Source organism: Empidonax traillii, unplaced genomic scaffold (genome assembly GCF_003031625.1).
Source record: "Empidonax traillii isolate 1590-97213 ecotype Southwest subspecies unplaced genomic scaffold, ASM303162v1 scaffold1052:size197283, whole genome shotgun sequence".
In the NCBI taxonomy this organism is placed as follows: domain Eukaryota; kingdom Metazoa; phylum Chordata; class Aves; order Passeriformes; family Tyrannidae; genus Empidonax; species Empidonax traillii.
This window is the reverse complement of record NW_020956245.1, coordinates 86,068-108,877: the sequence shown is the minus strand read 5'-3', so window position 1 is coordinate 108,877 and position 22,810 is coordinate 86,068. Positions and strand designations below refer to the sequence as shown.

At 37.0% G+C, this 22,810-nt stretch overlaps 1 protein-coding gene across 2 annotated transcripts in view; it reads right to left on the bottom strand.

Annotated features, from left to right (window-relative positions):
* Positions 1–3,627: 3,627 nt before the first annotated feature.
* Positions 3,628–22,810, bottom strand: part of HAAO (3-hydroxyanthranilate 3,4-dioxygenase) — a 41,609-nt gene continuing 22,426 nt past the window's right edge. For both annotated transcript variants that reach the window (XM_027904394.1, XM_027904393.1), the window contains 6 exons: positions 20,500–20,589; positions 19,751–19,794; positions 8,617–8,762; positions 7,392–7,460; positions 6,187–6,269; positions 3,628–4,886 (listed from right to left, as the gene is read on the bottom strand). In XM_027904394.1, coding sequence (XP_027760195.1) covers positions 4,808–4,886; positions 6,187–6,269; positions 7,392–7,460; positions 8,617–8,762; positions 19,751–19,794; positions 20,500–20,589 — 511 coding nt within the window. In that variant the 3' untranslated portion in view covers positions 3,628–4,807. The remainder of the gene's footprint in view (positions 4,887–6,186; positions 6,270–7,391; positions 7,461–8,616; positions 8,763–19,750; positions 19,795–20,499; positions 20,590–22,810) is intronic.

Sequence of the window (22,810 nt, the reverse complement as noted above, 5' to 3'; positions counted from 1 at the left end):
TGGAACCCAAATATTTTTTACTCCAGTATAATTTATGTCCAAAAAAAGCAACATAATTTTTGATTTAGCACTGTAATGGCCATGTACATATGCCTATTTAGCAAATGTAAAAATACGAAGTGGTGTTCAAGTCTTTCAGTATGTGGTTCTGATGCAACTTATACTGAATTACCAGGCCAAAGGTCTTGGAGCTGTATTTAACCTAGAGCAACAGAAGTTCAGAAAAAATTGTCCTAGGATTTGTAGACCTCCAACAAGGGAACTGCCTACAGGAGGGAATCTTATGTGTGTGTTAGGATTGATTGCCCAAATGACTTCATAATTCCAAGGCTTATTTCTGGAATACAAACTATCTGACTTTGTATGTGTGTGTGTAATCATCACCCTAGCTGTCAAGCTTCAATCAAAATTCTAGTCACATAAAAAGGAAGAGTTTTTATGCACTTCCACACTTTCTGGACAATTACTGAAAATATTACTGACTGGATCTAGCATAAAGACTTTCTGTACCACACAGTGCTAAGACCTGTCAGATATTTACTTTGAGCTGAAGGGTTAATATTAACTTTGTCTTCTTTATTATTATTTTAAAATCATCAAGTGTTATTCTGCATACTTTGATATTGAAGAGCAGCTCTACAAGTACTTGTGTATTCAATCAGAAGCAGACTAGGAGGTAATGACCTTCATGAGTCTGAAATGTTCATTCAAGCGCCCTCTGGATTATTAACTGAAAATTAAATAAATAAAAATCCAAATGTCTCCATTATGAACAGAAGCTGATTAGGTAGGAATTTGTTCAACAGCTTAAATTTTTTTTTTTTCTGTTCCTTATATGCAATGATGGTGGGAGGGTTGCTTTTTCTGCATCTGTTCTGTTAAATGTGGCTGGAGAGCTGAAATCAGTACAATGAATGTTTTAACAATACAGAATATTCTGAGCTGGAAAGGACCCACATCGACCACTGAGTCCAGCTCAAGTGAACAGCCCATACAGGCAACTGAATACGTGACCTTGGTGTTATTAGCAACAAGTTTTAACCAACTGAGCCAATCTCAGGGTCAGAGTACAAGCATTTATCTTCATGCCATAAGATAAGGTTCATTTACAGATGTGAGTAAATGCTGTGTGGGTCTGAGGAAAAAGTTTACTACAACAGAAGAAGTTGACTTTTATAAGCTGCCCGTTTATGTATATTGAGCTGAAATGTAGTTACTAGTGTTGTCTTAGCTGTTCTTTGTTTTTTATTTTGGTTTCTTGTTTTTTAATTGGACAATCTTGAGCTCTGCCGTTGATCTCAGGCATTGAAAAACCACAGCATCTCTTGGTACTTTAATCAACAACTGGCAGAATTGGGCTGCATCACCTTTTTCCATTTGAAGTGAAGGGGAAAATTCCTGCAAGTTTTAGGATAGGTGAGATTCAACCTTGGAATAACTCTGTGGATGCTTGTAGGTAGACTCAAACTCCTTTGTGTGCATTTCTAATCTTTCAAGTCAACTCAAGCTTCTGATTCTGGACAATCCTGCATGTGTTTAAAGGTAATAATTAATTTACAAAGCATTGTGCACGTATGGCTTTGTGTCTGTGTAGGCTTTATTGTAATACTACTTAGAACAAATGCTTTCATAAAGGTTTAGCTTTTGAGTCTTGGAGAAACAGCAGCAGATGGACGGTCTATGCAACACTGTGCTAATAAGGTTAGCACAATACTGACAAAATGTACTAAGTTTCTTAAGTATAAGGTGTCCCCACACCTGTATAATTCAGATAGAAAATGAGTATCCAAATTAGGGTGCAGATGTACCTCATATGGGAAGAGTTATAAGGAAAAACAGTCAAATACATGCATAAGTCATATGAAGTGTGTCATGGGTTATCATACGAGCAGTGGTTGGGGTTGTTTAGCCTGGAAAAAAGGAGGCTCAGGGTAGACCTTCAACAACTGCCTGAAAGGAGGTCAGCCTCTTTTCCCAGGCAACTAGCAATAGGACAAGCTGCGCTGGGGGAGATTCAGGCTGGACATCAGGAAGGCTTAACCATTGGAATGGGCTGCCCAGGGAGGTGGTGGAGTCACTCTTCCTGGAGGTGTTCAAGAAATGACTGGACGTGACACTAAGTGCCACGGTCTAGTTGACAAGATTGGTCAAAGGGTGGACTTTATGGTCCTGGAGGTCTTTTCAACCTTAAATGATTCTGTAGGGCATGGTTTTGTGCCCGTGGTTTCATGGACACGCGTGAACAAGCACAGTGTCAGTAGCAGTGCACGGGGGTGCTCTGTGAACAGCATGCCTAACTAAGCCTTTGCCACTGACCATAGTGTGAAATTCTTCTTTGAGACAAGATTAGCAGTGGAGTCTCCAGACCTTGATCCTGGCAACTTTTGTGCTGAAGTTATCTCCTGAGGTGACTGCACATAGACAAGAAAGAGCACCTAATAGCTAAAAGGATTCCAGGAACAAAACTTGCACGTGGCCAACTTCCTTGCGAGCAGAGGAGCAGGGGTACATCTAATTAGAAATCTACCATTGTTAGTGCAGTTTACAACAGGAGGAAGAGTAAAGCACTTGAAAAAGATGCAGTGACTGACGAAGAACCCTCTGGACCTATTTGAAGATTTGGAAAAGGGAGGTTGCAGGTTTCTGAGTCACAGTGTTTAAGCACCTTTAAAGGAGTAAATGACAAGTTTTATCTATGCTCTCATTTGCACTCTGGCCACAAATAACTATTGAACTGGGGACAAAAAAACAGCTGATGTAATTATCAAGATTTGCTCGAAAATTCTCTTCTCCTGCTACTTCATGATGGTTTGATCCTGATTCTTTGGCATACTTAAGGGGCTTAACACCTCTTATCTAGTTTTTAGAAAATAGCAGTCCCTCAATGGAAGTTAGTTCATGACCTACTCTGATTTCCTGACCTACTCTGATTGCAGGTTGTGACAAAACTGTGGGTGATGGAGGTCTGTCTTAATGCTCCTGGTCTGGTTCTTGTTATGACTTGGGGCACCTAATATGGGACTTGGATAGAATTCAGGTGTTCAAGCACAAGTTGTTATAAAAGGACTTCATCACAAATACACTTTGAATGGAGCCTTAATTTTATATCATGGGAGGTATCTAATCTAGAGGCACTTTCATTTTTATTCTGAAAGTTCCATGATGCTCAGTGCTTCTGGGTGGATGAAGAGCTATTGCTTATTCCAGATGTTGTTCTACATGTGGCTGTTTTATTCACTTATTCAGTGTGAAATATGGAAATAATTCTCTGTTTACCCTCTAACTGGTGGACTAAAAGTATAACACTGTTATCCTAGGTCCCTCAATCACAGATGATCACTTGAGGGGTAGTCAATTCTGCCTACACTTAGACACACCAATACTAATGGCAATCAGAAAAATTATTCCCTTGTTTAAAGGGAATTTGATAGCTCCTTTTTGTGTGTGATAGCTCACACCTGTAATAGCCGTAAGATGAGATTGAATTTCTCAGATTAGGTCCCCTGTTACTAGAAGGATGTAGCAAAGTTTTGCTGTGTGCCTTGCTAGAAAAGCTACTGATGTTAAATATAAGCCAAGCCATCAGAGTCTTTCTCATCAGAAAAATGAACACTTGAATAAGACATGTATGACATCTCGGTTTAATGAGCTTTGTTGGTAATAAAAAATAATTTTTCTGAACTTAATTGGAATTTAAAAAAAAAAAACTAAGAAATGATAACTTTTTTTTCTTTCTCAAATGTGTAATTGATAAGCAACCTGTTTTCTGATCTTAATAATGTAAAGGACAAGTAAAAAAATCCAAACCCCAAAGCAAACAAAAACCCCTCTGGAGAGTTCCTGGAATAAAAGCAGGAAAAGATAATTTGATATTTATTGTTTCTGCAAGAAACCTCAGTGTTCAAAAAGCAGCAGCAGTTAATAGAAATTGATTACAACAAATTTTCTGCTCTCTTATTCCCCCAACACACTTCTTAAGGCTCCTTTGGCTTGAGATTTCTGCTGCACAGGAACACACCCATGACCCAGCTGCTCCAGTGTTTGTCCTGCTGCAGTGCTATGTTCTCAATAGTGTAGTGTACCCACAGCATCCAGCATGGTATGTGTGATATGCTGCTGATTAATCACTGTGCTTGACACTGCATTGCTGGATTTGGTAAACTGCTAAGAAGTTGCACCTGAAGCAAGTGCAGTGATGGTCCAAGTAATGTCTGATGTTGCAGATGGTGCTTCTCCCTTCACTAATGCACCTCCCTCTCTTTCACAAAGCACTGAGATCCTCAAGCAGTGCAGCAGACAGGACCTTTAAAAAAATGAACCAAACTTTTAGCCAAAGATCTCAGAAGATCTGTGAACTACTGTCAATTAAAGCTCCCTACTGTAGGTTGGGTAACAAATTTTGTAGCTGATTTATTACAAATGACAAAATGAAGACTTTTACCTAAGTAGGTAGAACAGTATCTGTCCCACCTCCTTTTCTACATCTTGTGGCAGACTTGCATTTGAAAAGCCTCTGACTTCTTCTAGATAGTGTCATATATGTTATTAGATAAGTAATCCTGCTAGTTGGACCTGTTTTAATTTCCTTTCAACCCAACGGAACAATAGTCCTTAAAAAATCAGTGATTGTAAATTTTGCTACAACTCTACTTCGAGGGAAAAGGTTTTAACTGGGCACGGCACTTGACTTCACTTAATTCGGTTTAATCACTGTGTTAGACTTCAAATTTCCAGGCATTCTGCCTTAAATATCATTAAGACAAGTAGGTTAGAACTTGGTTGTCATCAAAGTCAACTGACACAGGAGCTAGGTATAAGGCTGCTTGCGTTTTGGATCCTGAGTGATGCAGAGCGCGATACATTCTTCTGTTCTTTTCCAGCTATACCTGCAAGAATGAAAAGAGAGATGATCCCATGTGTATGGAGGGCAACTACACACTCAAACCAACAACTAAAATGCTGATGCTACTGAAAAGGAGGGGGAAACAAAGAGATTCTGTTCTGATTGCATTTGTTCTCTTTCCATATTGGTATATCTTGTGATATTTCAGGGAATTACTCTTCCCACTAATATAAGCTGAACATTATGATGTGGTTAGGAAGAATACTTATCTACTTATGGATGAACCAAGGAGGAATATATCTACTCTGATCTCAGTAACATGACTGGAAGAGAATCACCTCAGTACCATTATTATTGTAATGAGATTAGTGCCTACAAATTTAATAGGATTTTTTTTCTTGTGGTCATCACTTGTATTAGCTGTATCTGTGCCAGTTACAGAGGGGGACATGCAGTTACAGAGAGTGTGCATGCAGTAAAAGGTGTCTGGTGTACAGTTCTGATAAATGTCTTAATGCATTGGAAAATGTGTGTGTACATTGTGCCATGACTTTGAAAATATATGTTCACTGACTGGACTGCAGGACTGGGAATTAATTAAAGTGATTTTACAGAAGCAATGTAAGTAATGGTGAGGGGTAGAGATGGTTGCAAGTTGGAATCACAGGTACAGAGAACTTTCAGTAAATGTTTTCAGGGCTTTACAAAAGGTGCAGAAGTCAGCACTACTATTTATTAGATTTTTTTTCCTGTAGGAAAGAAGGCCGTTTTTATGGTCTGTATATGACCTGCTGCAGTGAGTATAAATCATCCTTCATGCTGGGCACTTTATCAGCTTTGAGCACTTTCCACATCTTTCTTTCTGTTCTTTCTAGAAGCTATTTTCACTGTCTTTTTCCTTTATCTGTATCATGATTAAAAAACAGCTGTATGCATCCTACTGTAGGAAGAGAGCTGTTCTTAGCCTGAACCCCAAATCTTCCTGCATTGATGTTGATTAAGCCTGGTCTTATGATGAAAGGATCTGCCGTGAGTGCCAATTTGTCTATTTATGCCATCTATATTTAGGCATGGTCTTTTGCATGCTGATTTTCTTGGTAGTGGTTAGCTTTTTTTATTTTCCCCAGCTTTAATTGTAAGAGGTGAACTTAAACGAATATCTGGCTTTTCCTCCTGAAAACACTTTTGCCCCGAGGAATAACGGAGGCTATTCCAAATCCTACAATCACAAATGCTATGTTTCTGCACCAGTGATGCCCAGCCTGGTGAGGGTTGAATACATAGAGTTTATGTTGCTAGAAGCTGGGAAATCATGCATTGAACAACTGTTCATCTCTACTCACGTAGACTGGGCACGAACAAGCAGGCTGTCACCAGCAGATAGAGTCAGGGTCTTACCATCCATGGTAACAGTTGATGTGCCCTCCTGAGGCGAAAGAACAGGTAATCAGCTTTAAATTTTTCATGTCCTGTCACTAGCAGAAAGAAAATACTGCAACTATGGAAATCTTTCCCACTGAAAGAACATCTCAAACCTGTGCTGTTCCATGAGGCCTATGTAAATATTTAGTTGATCTTCCCTGTCCAACACTATTAGCATCAATAAAAACATGCTTCATGGTTCACTGTTCCCCATTGTAAAGCAGCAACCTGTTGCCTGACTGTTGGGGTAAACTCATATATCTAACCTAGCAGCCTGAAAGTTGGTACAGCCCCAGAAATCACAGAGAGCATCTTCTGGAGTACCTGTAGCTCCTCCTTTACTTTTTTGATTCCTGATATCTTTCTAAGTCTTAAAAAGTAGAGATCTGACTGAAATTGCTAATAGGAGTCCATCCAGACTTGAATGAACTAGTTATTATCTCATCAAACAGAGAAGCCAGTTTCTTGCCAGCCACAAGGTCTTGACGGCATAGGCTTCTGTAAGTTGCAGAGTAAACAAATGTCTTTCAAGATTATTATGTCTTTAATTAGTATTTGATAGTCCCTGTGAATTTCAACAGAACAGGAACTGATAGAAAGACCTGCCTCTCAAGCTAACCTGACTTGCCTAAGCAAAAACTTTCCTTTGTTTTTCACTGGGTTGCATAAGTTTTCTGGCAGCCACTTGAATGAAGGACATCTGGATCACCTACCAATGTGATTTAGTATAAACAAGTTCTCAGACTTTTTTATTAGCTTATTCTACTTGACTCCAGTTTGACTTCAGTATGAGGACAAAGGCTGATATTGTTTTATCACCTAGAGGCATTCTGATATATTCACAAGATGTATCCTAGGTAGGGTGTATTAAAATCCTCAGCAAGCATAGATGCCATTGTCTCATTCCTCAACATAAAAGATGAGGAAAAAGAGGCTGTTTTCATGGTGGCAGTGCTTTACAGTTATTTTTCCTTACAGTTAAAAGCTGAAGGGTGGTGCCCATGGGTGATCTTTTCTACGAGAAGGAAGGTAAATGTTCCATTTTCTGTTGCTAGAAGGTTTTACTACTGTTCAGTCTGAACTGAAACAGGAACTCATCAGTTAATGAGTGTGAATTGCCACATACCAGCTGCCATATCCAGATATCCGAATTCTTCTTACTTTTCTCAGTTGTTCCTGGTCCATAAGCTATAACCTTTAAAAAAAGGGAAGAAAAACAATGGATTCATCCCAGTGACCAAAGTGTCCATATTCATCTTCCAACAGCATTTAAACATTCTATTTTTACAGGAGAATATTCATAGAAGATGACGTTATTTTTACAGACATTAAAATTCACACTACGTTTGGTATTCTCATATTGATTCCTACTGATAAAAAGGGAACTGATCACACCTGCCACTCCTTATGCTCCTCTGCATCCTCGCTTATCTATTCCTTCTGCCTCCTCCTACTCTCATTTTTGCATCTATACGGTTCCTGCTTCTGTTCTTGGAACAAGCACTTCCTCCTCATGAACTCTGGGCCCTGTCAAGAGCCTGTTGAAGTAGAAAAGTTTCTTCTGTTAAATAAGAAAAGATGAAGACCAGACTTTGTGTTTATCATTATTTGCCCTTTCTGTGCTCTTCGTGACAGTCCCACAGTGTCACTTTGCTGTCATATGTATTGGATTCTTCAGACTGTGACTGCAAGTAATTCAGGGCAAGAATTTGTTTTGTAAACAACATGCATACAGCACAGATATCAAATGGTGACAGATTCATTTATACCCAAACTAGACTGTGTTTGACTAACTGAGAAGTGCAGTGTTTTAGTGCAGCCCAGGCTCTCCAGCGCTGTCCAGTTTTTCTTGTTCCCACATTAATGTCGATTGAGGCAGAGGAAAAAAAAGTGTGTTTACACACCTGTATTAGACTTGGCACCATGAATGCTCTTCAAATACATAGGAAAGCTAAACACACCTGAGTAATATTTGCATCATGCTGGTGCCTCTGGTTTGGGAAATCTGAGTGGGGGGAGGGAAGGGGGGGAAGAGGGAGAGAGGGGTCAGAGGAATGGACTAAAGGAGCTATTTTAATCCCAAAGGAAATGAATGGAAAAAAGGTTCAGGTTGATTCTGTGAATGGAAGTAATGAGCTAGGAAGCCCCTGCCCTAAGCTAATCAAATGAATGGACAAAGGTATTTCTGAAGGGCAGGACAGACTAAGACCAAGTTCTGTCAGGGTGCATAACTTTCTCTGCTGACTGTATATTGTTCTCAGGCCTGGATTCACTTGGTCTGAACAGCAGGTACCTATTACTTGTACCTTCAAAAATATTCCTCTCTTTATAGAGAAATTAGACCCACCTACCTCTGTTTCAAAATTATCTCCAAACATACTCAAGGATTTCTTCTGTTTTATTTCACCACGATGATCATTTAACCAGCCGGGGAAAGAAAATGGCTCCATAACAGAAGTGGAATTTAGTGGGAAAGGGGTTTCTTTCAGGAGTTCATCTGTAAGCAAGGCAGAGAGATATCAGTGATACCTGCTTCCCTGGATCTTTGCAAACACTTTACTTGAAGGGCTTAATTTACAGGTACTGTCTAGTGAAAAGTCGGCTGTAACAGTAACCAGGTCATTATCAGGACTTCTTGAGATTCTAAGATGCCTGTGTTACCTGTCTATCTTTATAGAGTGGTTTCTTCAAAGATATTGAAAGAACTGTGTATTCAAAGAGTATGCAATAGACTAATTTTGGCTGCATATTTGCCATTTTCTTTCAGACCAGCATTTGCATCAGTAAAATATGGTGTATCATTTCTGAGCCTTTGCTCATATCATATCCTCATATAAGTGGAGTTAGACCTGTAGCACCAACTTGCTCTAGATCTCTCACTGGTTTCTCCCCTATGTGGTTTTAAATATATTGACCACAGTGAAGCAAACAGGCTATCACAACCTAAAATGTAATAAAATGTTATTTTGTGATGTTCCTGGACTTGTGGCTGGATTTGATTTCCAGTAATTCTCCTTCGTAAATGATTTGATTTAAAATAGCTGGAGGACTAAATGTTATTTCAGTGTAGCTGGCAAAATTCAAGATTTGTGCTGCATGTTGCTGGTATACAAAATGAGCTTTAGTTATTTACCAGCTCACAGTGAAGTGCAGAGGCAATGCAATTGCCTTGGTGATCCTAAATAGTTTGGTTCGAGATGTCACAAGGGTACTCAAGTAGTAATGCCAACTAGATGCCAGAAGAACTCAGTAGATGGTTTTCTCCCAAATGTAGTGTTTGCATGTTTTGAATGTATCATGTCAGCTTTTCATTAAGGACTATTTTGTATGAAGTTTTTGAACAATGTGGGAAGGTCAGTGCATCCAAAGGATAGCAGTGTACTGAGGATGCTATTGCTGTTTATGACATCATAGTAGGTACTGAGTACACTCATCTTCAGATAATCTGTGTGGAATGCAGATGTTATAGAAACAGTTTTTGCCATTGAAATTTCTTCTTCGTTATTTTGGGAGGTTGGACCAGATGACCCACTGTAGTCCCATCCAGCCTCACCCATTCTGTGGTATTAAAATAATTAGGAGAAGTCAGTAAGTTTCTTGAAATAATTTCTCTTGGCAGTTACTCTTTCAGGAAATATTGAAAGCCATCTGAAGAAATCTGCAGCTAAAGAAGAAATTTTTTATTTAAAATTTCTGGAATTTTAAACATTAAAAAAATCTATGTTGTTTGATAACACTAAAGTGCAGTTGGTGATTTATTTTCCACACTGCAATAGGTCTGGTTGTCTTGGGGTTTTTTTGCTTAATTTTCACAGGTGCATCAAACACGCTTTGGAGGTAATTAAGAACACTTACACACCTTGTTCTTAAATTGTGCATATGTTCAATGGAACCTACACTGGAAAACTGAGGTTTTTTTAGGGAGAGACACAAAATAAAGCTCTAAAATGTTATGATATATATTCAGACACAGACGAGGAGGAAAAGAATATTTATCAGAAATTTCATCAGAAGGTACTCAGTGCAATTAGTATTGAAAACATTTAAAATATTTTGTTCCATTAATAGTAGAAATCTTTATCAGTTGGGTTTTATGGTTTGGTTGGTTTTGTTATCAAAACAAAACTCATCACTCTTGAATTTAGAAAAGTTTCTTGTAGTTTTGGAGTACAAGAAAGTTACTCGTTGGTAACTTTCTGACAGGGCTTTCTACTAAAATGCATATCCTAGTTGAGATACGTGTGTGCATGGGGGTGTTTGGTGGGTTCTTTTTCATTTGAAAAACGCTGAGATGCTAACAAATACTGAGAAGTCACAAGTATCCTGCTCAACTCAGGGGGATATGTATTCCTCACAGGTCAAGAATTCCAGCATCAAGCTAACAAGTAAGTTCAGATTTCATGTGCTGGAGAATGGATAGCAAAAAGCCAAGTCTGGAGGAATGACTCCATGGTGTTTTAGGCAAGCAGAACCATGAATGCTCCCCATGAGTTGAAAGGAATCTGAGATACAAAAAAGCTAAAATACTTGTTTGTGTTCTGACCATGAAGCAGCACAAATCTAACAATGAGAAGTAGCTATAAACCCCTAAGTTTGTAGCCTAACTTCTGTCAATTATTCTCCACAAATAGAATTTTGTTGTTTTCCTCCTTCTAGTGATCTCTGACTCGAGCTGCCCTGATCAACAGGGACAACACACATGGGACAATGGGCCTATGCATAGTTGGGGTCAATGTAAAGTGTAATACCTCCTGCACTTACCATGGTGCAGTCCTTTCTAGCTTGTGATATACAGGCAACAGTTTCATTTACTTTCTAGTAAAGGTGGATTTTCTTTATTTAGACTTTAAGTTCCTCACCTCAAGAGCTGTTTTGAAATTTGTCTTGTTAGCAGACCCTGGCCTGTGATGGGGTTTTAGTTTAATGCTACTTTTGATATTAATGATGCTTTCCCAGTGACAGCACAATGGTCTCTGGAAGCTGCATCTGCATAAAATTAACTTTTAGTGTGATTCAGCACAATGATTTGATTACTTGTTACTGCAGAACAAATAAGAGAGCACTGTGGTGAGGAGGTATGTGACATACATGTGACATTATCTTGACTACTTGACTGAGTCCTTATTTAACCCTGATACTGTTCCCTTTCATGGCACTAAAAGCTGCAGGTGTCCTAGTGCTTGTGAATTTGAGCTAACCAGCTACAATGAAGAGGATCCAATCTTTTGCAGTCCCACACATATCAGAGTTGAAGCCTGGTGCTTCCAAAGGAACTGAGTGTTTCCTATCAGGCTAATAGCTTATATTTAGATATCATTGCATATATTTCTGCTTAGCCTGTACATTAGCTTCTAGGAGTATCTCAGAAAGTGTAAGTTTGTGTGTTTCTGTGGTTCTGTTCTAGCAATACTGTGAGACAAGGAGACAGCATATTTAATGATGGTAAAAGTAAAAATATGCCAGCAAAATGCAAGAAGATGGCACTTCTAAGCTAATCAGCTAAAAGTCTTGTGTATGTTTTTCCAAGTAATATAACACTAAGTGGAACACCAAATCTAATCTTTTCTTAAGTGTTCAGGACAACCATTTAAATAGTTCAATACTGAAGTCCATTTTTGTAGGTAATTACTATTAAAAATTTATATCACAGTGATGTGTGCTTTATGGGGGTTTATAGGTCTTTTCGAGTTTTAAATTAGAATGTGATGATATCATGCTAAGCTGAAAAATACATGTTTACTGAATGAGTTTGTAAATATTTAAATAAGGATTTTAGAGGAAGTTGATTTCAGCTAAACAATAGAGACTGTAGTGAGACTGAGAATATTGACCCAGGCAAAAAGGAGAGAACTGCTTGCAAGAAACAGCCAGTGAAGTGTACAGGTATTTACAGCCTCCACAGAGACCATCTAAGGAAGAGTTTGAGCTCGTTGGAGTACTGTACTTCTGATAGCAATAGAGAGGACAGGTAAAAAAGGACTGACACTGACCTACCACGTATATGGGGCTGTATTTGCTTGCCTCAAACTCACAGATTACATGGAAGATCCTCCTCCCTTACCTCTGTGATATGCCTAAGCTTTCTTGTAAAAAAAAAAATCAGAGAGTCACATTCTCTGAGTGTTTCTTGAGCCCTATTACTCTGAAGCTCTTCCACAGCTCTCTTGCAAACCTTGTTTCTTCAGGACTTGTGCAAAGGAAAAGAGCAATAAAGCACATGAAATATATTAGGTCAACTGTCAAAGCAATTATGTTGGCTTTATGAAAAACTATATTTTTTTAGTGATGTGCCATCCTTTACTTCTAGACAGCAAATTCTAGATGGAACAATCTTCAAATCTTTAAATTTTTTTATATTCCTCTTAATTATGAAACCCCCTCCATCCTAAGGCACTGTGCTGCCTCAGAAACAATCTGCCCTTGCATACTGTGGCCCCATCTCTATGCAAGAATGTGAAACAGTCCATTACAAATGGTGTCTTCCTCTGTAAAAATAGAAGACATCCTTACCCAAAGTGGAGCTGTAGAACCCTCTTTTTTTCTTTTTTTTTTTTTTCTTTCCCCCCCAGTGGTACAGACTAGGGATAAAGAGCTCATGAGTTATTTTTAAATGATGTATTCATTTATTTCTGTACACTTTCTAATTATCACTTGCATCTCTTAAACACTATATTATAATGAATAATTCTAATGTGAGGGTTTTGCAGCATTTCATATTTAATTGCCAATGTCAGCAATAATACAAAGCCTGGGGTGTTTTTCCCATATGTGCCTACCTAATTTCTAAGGAAAAATCTGCTTTATTCTCCATGTTAACAGAAAAGTCAATGAGACTATTAGGACTTTAATACCTCTGCAAATAAAACCTGTGAAATGAGGGATGTATTTTCAGCCATTGAGGTCTGAAAAACAAGTAGTTAACTCATTCCATATAAAAAGCCGAAGTGAAAGCACTGACAGCAACTGATTAGTTTGGGGGTTGTTTGTTCATTTCACTGTTGTTGAGCATAGATGTAGAAACATTTAGCTGAAAATACAGCACTCACTTGGTGTAATCATACATTTCCCTGTGTCACTGTATGTTTTTCTAGCATGCCCTGAGAATTGGTGTGACTGCTAATTTATGACTTGTCTCCATAATTATTTCTAGACACATTTTTCTTTGTGTCATTAAATCTATGGAAACTGAACTGGAAACTGAACAACAATTCTTTTTTTCCTAATTGAAACAAAGAAGTTTGATGAGGAAAGCCTTGAAAAATGTTTTTGTAACAAAGAAATATAGCCTTTTCAAAAGGAGATATCATCAGCCAGAAGGAAGGAAATAAATTAGAACAAGAAAAATGCAATATTTAGGCCATAATTCTGTTTAAAGGTTCTTCATGATCCAGCTAGGTTACTGTAATTAAGAATGATAAATTATATTGAAAAATACTGACTACTTTTCCAATCCTAAAATCAGGAGTCTTAATTTTGTTTCTGAATCTGCCTTTTATAACTGTGAACATTTCATTAATCCTCTATGTGTGTAACTTCAGTTTCCATAGAGGAGGAATAGGATATTTCATTATAACAAGTGTTGACACCTCACTACATTTGTGAGATGAGGATTTGTATATGAGTGAGCTATTACTACTAAATAGCCTTAGAAATGCTAGTGAAAATGTTGGACTGACTCCATTAGTGAGTTTTCTGTTTCAGATGTTGCTGTCTGGGGAGCATTTAAGAGGGTAAGAAAGAAAGAAGTTACCTTAATAAACACACCTGCTGAGCTTTGGAGTTCTTTTTTTTTTTTTTTTTTTTTTTACACAAAAGTCCAAATAGAAAGGAAAACCACTTTATAAGGCCTTTTTTCCTATTTCCCTGATAGGTTTGTTACATACATTATGCACTAAAAGTGCATAGTGGCTTGGTGAAGCATTAGGAGATCTCCCAGAGGCAACAGTTTCCGTTCTGCTTCTCTTTGAGGAGGCTCAACTGAGAATACTGTGGGAGAAGTAGACTTCTTATGGGAGACTTTCTTGGGTTTTTGTTTGGTGACTGTTGTCTTTAGCAGTTCTGGACTCTGGGAGCCTAACAAACATCTTGGAGCATTCCTGGCTCCAGAGAATGTGCAGCCTGCATTCCTGGGATTTGGGTGATATGTTGTAGTTTGAGATTAAAAAATTTTGTGGAAGCTTTGATATGGAAAATTATAGCAGCCATACTCCAGACATTGTAATCCTACTTTATCTGTATATTAGATATTGTTGACTTAGGTTGGTCTGTCAGAGCACTTAATCTTCGGTATAAGCCCTAGACTCGTTAGGGACTGGTGTGGAGTGGAAAGTTGATAAATATGAGGGGAGAGAAAATGGATGAAGCCAGTGAGAGGATGCATGTTTATAAGGATTGAAGGGTTATATTAGATGATTCTATTTGCTTCTTCCACCTACATATCCTTTGAAGTTTAGGTGGGCTTCAGAAGCAATACAAACATGACTTGGAAGTTACTTAAAGGATATAGGTATGACAAGATAAATAGTGTATTTATATGGGCATCTTTGCCAGAAGAGAGCAATGAGGATGAAATATATGGAAAAACAGAAGATTCAAATTGTTGATAAAAGTTACAGAGAGGGTGATTTGGAGAATTGTACAATTATGATGGGTCTAGACAGTTTAAAATGATTGACTTGCTATTGGTTTGAATACTGTTCTGTCCTGGAGATCTCCTGGTGGCTGTTTGCAAAATAAATTCCCTAGAGTAATAGTCCTTAATATGTAATAGCTCATATGCTATTTCTTTTAATACAATTACTCAAAGAAGAAGTATCATATAGAAAAGGAGTCCTAAGGAAGTCCTTAAAAGATGAAAGAAAAGCAAATCAAATAGTTAATTTTCTAAACAGATATATAGCAAATAAAACTTATTTCCAAAATTATCGTTCTTATTTAACAAAAAAAAAAAAAATCCCACGGTGATAGTATCTTTGGAATTATTTCAATGTACTTAAAACAGAAAAGCACAAATATTTATAGTTATTTTAAGTTCAAAAGCATGTCCCTGTATTTGCTCTAGCATAAATACAGAATATCTTTTTCCATATTTTTAGTTTTCTGAGGTAGTTTTAATTGAATTAATTAAATTGAATTAATTTAATTGAATTTCCCACCAGCCAGTTAACTGAAAATAAGCAAAAGTTGAGGAATAAATATTTGCTTGTTTTTTATATATCAGTGAAACAAGACTGAACAGCAAATACTGTCTACAGAGGTTGCACTGGATTAGCTACAGAGGAGGATAGTACAGAAACTGATTTTTATAGCGCTGAGCTCACCCACATAAGTGGCTTAATAGCAGTGCTGAAACCACAAAACATTTACAGACCCCTAGGTTGTATAGCATCTCTGCTCCAATGACTGCAGAAAGCACCCAATTTTTCATATTCATTCAGTTCCTTAGGGCTTGTCTGCTCTGAATCATAAGCATAAAACTATGATGTATTCTAACCACACTGACTAGGTTCTAAGGCCAGATTCTAAGTACACTTGGGTACACTAAGAATCAAGCAAAGTGTTGCTAGTGAAGTCACTACAGCACTTTTTGTATTATATGTATGTATGTTCACTGACAATAAAGCTTTTATGTGAAATAAAATTTTATTGATAATTAGAAGTAGATTAATTTGGATAAACATAAACCTGATGCTTTACCCGTACCACTAATGTTCATAAAGCTCATTTTTAAACAAACCTAACTTGGGAAAAGTTTTTTCTTGCATCAAATTTCACTTTAAATAAGCCAGGATTATTTCAGTGAGCATGGCAGGATAAGCTTTTGAGCTTCTGGTTAGTCTTGCAAAGAATGTTCAGCCATCAGTGTTTATTAGAACTGAGGTTTCTCTGGCTGAACTCTCTTGTCCTCTTGAATAGAAAATTGTGATGAAATAGGAACATTAAGAGAATCCTGCTTTCAGTCTTATTTAACTGAAAGTAGCAAGAGTTGTTTTGAGAACTGTGATTTATGTCAAAAAATATGTAAAGTAAATCAAACCAACCCACCTTGAGTGTTCCATGTATAAACTATACCCTAAATATATTCACTCCTATTGACAGAAGGTGGGGAGAGTGCTCTCAAATTTTATTTCTACACATGGAAACAAAAGAGGCTACGAATAGAGCATAAAACAGTTCCAGGGAAGATGCCTTAAGTTTCCATTTGTATTTTACCTGATGGTACTCGAGTCCTTCTTCTGCTGTCTTTTCATATATGCTGATTACTCTGCTTTCAGAAAGACTTTCTGTGTTATTGGTTAAGTGAGAAATCACAAATAAATCAAGAAAAAGTCTGGTCTTAGGTTTGGGGGGTTTTATATGGTGTTTTTTTAAAAGCAATTGGAGCTTGATTGATTTCATTTATAGCTTTCTTCTATGAGTGAGCTGCAATCAAGGATTTCTTTCAAGATGTTTTTCCTCAACTTTATTCCATTTCTCTCTAAGAAGGTGAGGCACTAGTTCAGGTTTATGTAGAGAGGAACCTGAGAGCACTTCAGCTGGTGCTTTTAAACTGAGGGGATTCTGGATTTTCCGAAGAGAAAGTGAAAGAAAGGCTGAATCTCTGTCCTCTGCATAGGCTAGCTCAAATAATGTTAAAATTTCTCTTGAGTGAAACATCATGAGAAACTGGCAGTAGCTTGTTATATGCTACAAGTGTCATGCTGGTTGCTGAACTCAGCTTCTTGGGGGAGGGCAGGGGCAGAGAGCCGCTGAGGGAATAAATCCAATTATTTCCCTGTCAGTTGAGTATATGTCTCCAGAGTGAACGTGTTACCAGCTTACTTATATCTCAGTCAAACTTGTTTGTTTGTTTTCGTTTGGTTTGTTTGTTTGTTTTAAACACAAGTCTCACTTGCACAGGAGCTACAAGCTACAGCTTCTGTAACTAAAAATGTGGGGTACTTTCCTCATGTATAAGATAACACTGATATGTTCAGCTTATGGAAAATTGGAAATAGAGAGCAGATTGAAAGCCTGCCAGGTAACTTTACTAAAGGTGACTTGCCTTTTGCTTACAGCAAGAATTAAGATAAGAGAATTTAAAATAGTCTTGACATTGTAGCTAATCCAAGGGAGAATCCATTTTCCTCAGTGAATGATGTACTGAGCTAAGAATAAAATAACTATGTTTACCTGGCTTTTCTTTGTTTTTGTCTTGAAAAGATTTCTTTCCAGTTTCATGGAAGTCTCTCATGTTTTTTTGCCTTTTTATAGTTTTTGAATAAATTACAAGGAAAGAGCCTCTGTACTGGATTTATCAATAACAGTTTTTCAGAATTCTGTGTTTAAAAAAAAAAGTGTCAAGATGTATCATAGCTTCTGACTGATTGTCAGGGTTTTTGTCAGCTCTAATCTTTTGCAAAAATAGTAACAATATAAACCTTTAATGTTACTGTGTTTATGCACTGATATAATTAATTTTTTACTGACTTAAACTTAGCCTAGTGAGGGATGATTATTGGAATCGCTGTATTGAAAAAGGATAGCATGTGTGATATCTTTTTTATTACAGCAGCATCTAGAGGATTAATCTGAAATTTTATTTCCTCTGCTAAACACTGTATGAACACACAGTGATATACAGTACCTTGCCCTACCTAGACCCCCACCCCCCATGCAAAAAAACCCCAAACCAACCACCAAAACCTGAATACAGGCAACATGCTCAAATTAAAATAAATGTATTTTGGTGGTGCATAAAAATAAAAGTAGGAACTTGGAGACAACAATATTTTATTTATAAGAAATGTAGAGCCTTTTTCTGAGAAGTATAGTCACTACTCAAAGAACCACTGGCAAAAGCTGGTTCAGCTGCAGAGTTTTTCAGACAGGGTTTCTGACTGGTTTACCATTTACGAATTGCAAGACTTTAAGGTTGCTGTCCCATACAGAGCATTCTTCTGTGAACTTTTCATTTTGGCAATGCTTTAGTTAACTATTTTTCGGAACCGTGATGTTCATGAAAAAACAGCTTTTCTCAATTTTAGGATTCGAGTAAGAGCTTTGTTCCATTATTGATTGAGATTGCAGGCAGTGACTATCAAGCTGAGAAACTGGATTGATGTGGAAATAATGTTTCACTAGAACTTTTGGCACTATTAGAGTAATTCATAAGAATCGTCTTACTTAAGACATTTGGGAATTATTGTGGAGATTAACGACATCTGGTTTCAAAAACTTCTTAGAGAAGCAAACTGAAATTTATCTTTACCTTGTAAGAAGAGCTATGGAATTTAAATTATGGGTGTGACTGGTGGAGTCATGTAGTTGTAAGAGTAGCATAGCTGGGTATTACAGCACATTCAGTGCACCTAAACCACAAATTTCTTGGTTGGTGCCAAATGTCTCTTAATGATCTGTCTTCATAGGTGAGAAAGCAGACAGATTTGAAAGAAAAAACCTAGTTGAGCAATGGGATTGAAAGAACTGGTTAGCATTTGGCTAACTGATGTAGGAACTCTCCAGGTGGGAATCTCAGGCTCTCCTGGAGATCCCATAGGCAACTTCTGCTGTTCTTATGGTGATTTTTGATTTGTTAGTTAAGAACCTGGCAGTGTCATGGAAGACTTTCCAGGTAGTTCTTGCAGCAGAACTGACCAGGTTTCACCTAACTAAAACTTTTGAATAGAAAGGGACATAGAAACTACCCCTGCAGGTGCACAGAGTTTCACAGTGCAGTCTTTTGTACATAGTGAAGACACAAGGGTACTATGTAGTGCATAATTTTTGTTAATCAATAGTAATGGATCATGAATATGCTGGATGCCCACATAAAGCCATGGGCCAACAGGATTTTAAGATTTCAGCAAAACAAGTTTGAGAGATCATATTCCTAAAGCCAAAACTAATAAATTTGATTTTCTTGAACAGTCACTCTTTCTCTCTTATATGTCACTGTCTAACAGAGTTGAGTAAAGTTACAACTGGAGGATCTGCTCCAGTGTGGAAGTTGCAATCCACAGAGGCAAAATAAAAAATTGGAGACAGCACAGAAATAAAAATGTTAAATGGATAAAACCTAACAGTAACTACAAGCATTTCTCTTTCTCTAGGTTTCCAAAGAGTAGGTCACAATGTATAGGTAAAGGAGTACAAGTAGGTATAGAGTGTATAAATTGAACTTGCAAAAATATCATTATGTGTCATCAGAAATGAGATTTTGTTAGTATAGGACTTGAAAGATATGCAAGGGTAGAGATACTAAGACTTCACACTGTATAGTTACCTGCTAAGTCATTATGAGGGCATCACATGACCAACCAAGATGCTGTAGGTAATCATGTAGATGGATTTTATTTGTGATTGCGATAATACATTGCGAAGTAATTCCTTTTAACTTTAATTTACATATTCAGAAAGAAAAATAGAAACGTAATCATTTTATGTTGGGAGAAACATTACTGTTCAATTGGCAATTGTTCTAATTCTGAAATTAATTTGCCTTACCTGGATTTGGTTTTCCGGTTTGATATTGCCTTGAATTGAAAAACCTGGAATAATGAATATTTAAACACACATTAAAAAAATCATGCTCTCTAGGTTAACAAAGACTAGGCAGTAATACTGGCCATCAGTTTTTGTGCTGAAAATGGATGTGCCAGAATCCTCAGCTACTATCACACGTATGCAACAGGACTATACCTATTTTATTGACAGTGAGTTTGTCCAACAAAATTCATGTCACTAAACAATTCCCTTGTTCACCTTTAGCAAACATTTAACAAACTGATTAGTTAATTGATGACATTGATATATTTCCCAGAAAGGACCTCTCTACCAAATCTGCCACAGTTCTGATTATTCATAAATAATATTGATTAAAAGTACTTATGTTAAAGCCAGAGCAAAAGAACCCCTAAGACAATTTAGTATTTTACCTGATTAACCTATCATCAATCAGGATTAATTTTTCATTCTTTTTGCACTGAGGAGCAGTGTGTTTTTACTGGTTCAAAAAAGTATGTTCCAGATCAAAGTGCAAAATATTTGAATATTTGCCTTTTTTTTTTTTTTTTATTTTTTAAATCTGATTGGATGTGTTTGGGGCATACAAGATATGATTAAAAACTAACTTCTAACAAGTCTATGTAAAATGCAGCATAAACAGACAATTAACTATGTAAGTCACAGACTGATGGAGATCTACAAAGTAATTTTAACTTTTTTTTTTTTAATTTACAAATTAAAAACCTTACTCTTTAATTATTGGTATAAGTTGAATGCCAAGATCTTCACAGTGAAACCATTTTTCAAAGAGGACATTAGTTGATTCTCCAACATAGTATCTGCCAAAGCAAACACATTAGTCAATACTTTTATTAACTAACTCATCAGGCAGTTTCAGACTTTTGAAGAAAATAGCTACTTGATGTTGTGTAATAGCATGGACTGATAAGAAAACAAGGTGGCTTAAGGACTTGTTCATGAAAAATATACAATTTTCAGCTTCATAGATTTAGGAAGTGCTTAGCTCAGCCCTCTGAAGAGGAACTTAGTGTTTCATTTTTTATTATTTTATGTCTTAGCAAATAAAGAAATTGTTGTGAGATCAACAGATCATCATATGTAATCTATGGCATGACAAATATATAATTTATATTCAGATTTTAAAAAGACTGCATGGGCTGGCAAGGAGCAATGGGCTCCAGTACTGTCACTCATATTGTGACTGGTTTTACAAAGGTCCTCTGTGTCTTTTGGGTTAAAGTTACTGCAATATGTTTCAGAAGTGGGAAGCAAGGCTTATAGAATTATGCTGTGCATATTTGTATGTTCATATCTGTCTGTCTTGTGTATCTATATACATATTGTCCATAAATTCTCAACGAGCTTCCTGGCTCCTCAAGTTTTGCAAGAACAGGGTACACTGAAGAGAGTAACATTATCTATGTCTCCAGTATGGGAAAGAATTGTGCTAAAAGCACAAATTTTGAACACAGAGAATCTATAGAAAAGGAAGAGACTACAAATGTCTTTTTTGGTAAAAAGCTTTGAACCTGGGAAGGTGCAAAGGACCCAACAACATGACTAACATCAAACTTAAGGTTTTTTGTACTTGTTTGCCATGGAATTAAGATAAGCTAAATCATCTTTCTTATAGTACAAGACATGAAATCATTACTTAGGCTGAAACACTGGGCAGGCTGCTTATTCTTCACTTGTATAGTAATCAGTATGCTGGGGGCTCTGATTTGTGACTAATTCTTGTGGGCAAGATAACCAGTGGAACAGTAACGTAATATTCAGTCAGCATACTTCAAAGTTCATTATGACTTCCTATTGTACAGTCTTAGCTGCAGGTGTCTGAGAGTGAAAAAAGTTTGAGAAGATTAGAGGTTCTGGTTATAAACTCCCATCCCTCCCAGGAGCACAGAGAGTCAATGTAGGTTCAAAAGCATGACAAGATCACTTTCAAAACTTCAGGTGTCTTTTTTTCATCATATCAGTGTGAAAACATAGGCATTGAAACCTCTAAGTCAGTCTTTTTGCAGGCACTATTGATATTTTCAATTGAGGATGTGCTTTGTTAATTTCCACCTGCAAACCATATGGAAGCTTTTAGCTTAATTCCTCCAAAGGAGCACACCTATATTGGAGTGCAAAACTCTAGATCTGCCTGAAATCCCTAAAAAGCTATTCAGCATTTCTCTAACTCATACCATTCACAGACCTCATGTACATAGTAGGTTGTTTTACTTAAAGTTACTCAAAGCTACTTACATTCCTTTATCACATTAATAATGAACATTGTTATCTGAATCGCTGGTCAATTGTTTGTGACTCAAAATATCTTATTAATAACCTAAGTCCTCATAATCCACAGAACTTGGATGAAAGGAAAAAAAGGGACAACTGCATAGATAAACAGTGTTTTAAATGAACTGGACTTGTACTTAACTTGGAATTTAATAGAATGGGGATTTTTTTGAATGGTCTCTTTCTTAGTTTCTTATTTTTTCTGTAACCTTTTGATGTTTGAATGAAAAAATATGCCTTTCTAGCTCTGCATATCTGCAATCTTACTCCTGTGACACTACCCATGCAAAAATCAAAACTGTAGGTGAAATGATGGAAACAGTACATTACAGGTATCACTGCAGTTTTAAATCATTACAAATTACATGAACAGCTGTAAACTCTACTTGATCTGTCCATATCTGGTTAATACTGAAACAGCTTTTCTATATTAGCTCATGTTACTGCTGAGACTTCCGTTCTTAGATTCAAAAATTTTCTATGGCCACAAAAAAAGCTTAATCCTACTCCCAACTAGCATACAAAGTAAGCCACTCACTTACATGGAGATGATGGACTCATAAGTCAATAAAAGCTAGGCAGATGTGTGTATAATGTAGAGGGTCCAGTGCTGAGAAAACTGACTTTTGTTTCCAGCTTCCCACACTCTTGCCAAGAAAGCTTCTCTTCATCTTTTTGCTTTCATTGCTTACAAAGTAATTAATATTCTACTTGCCAGTTAATAAAAAAAAAAAATAAAACAAAACAAAC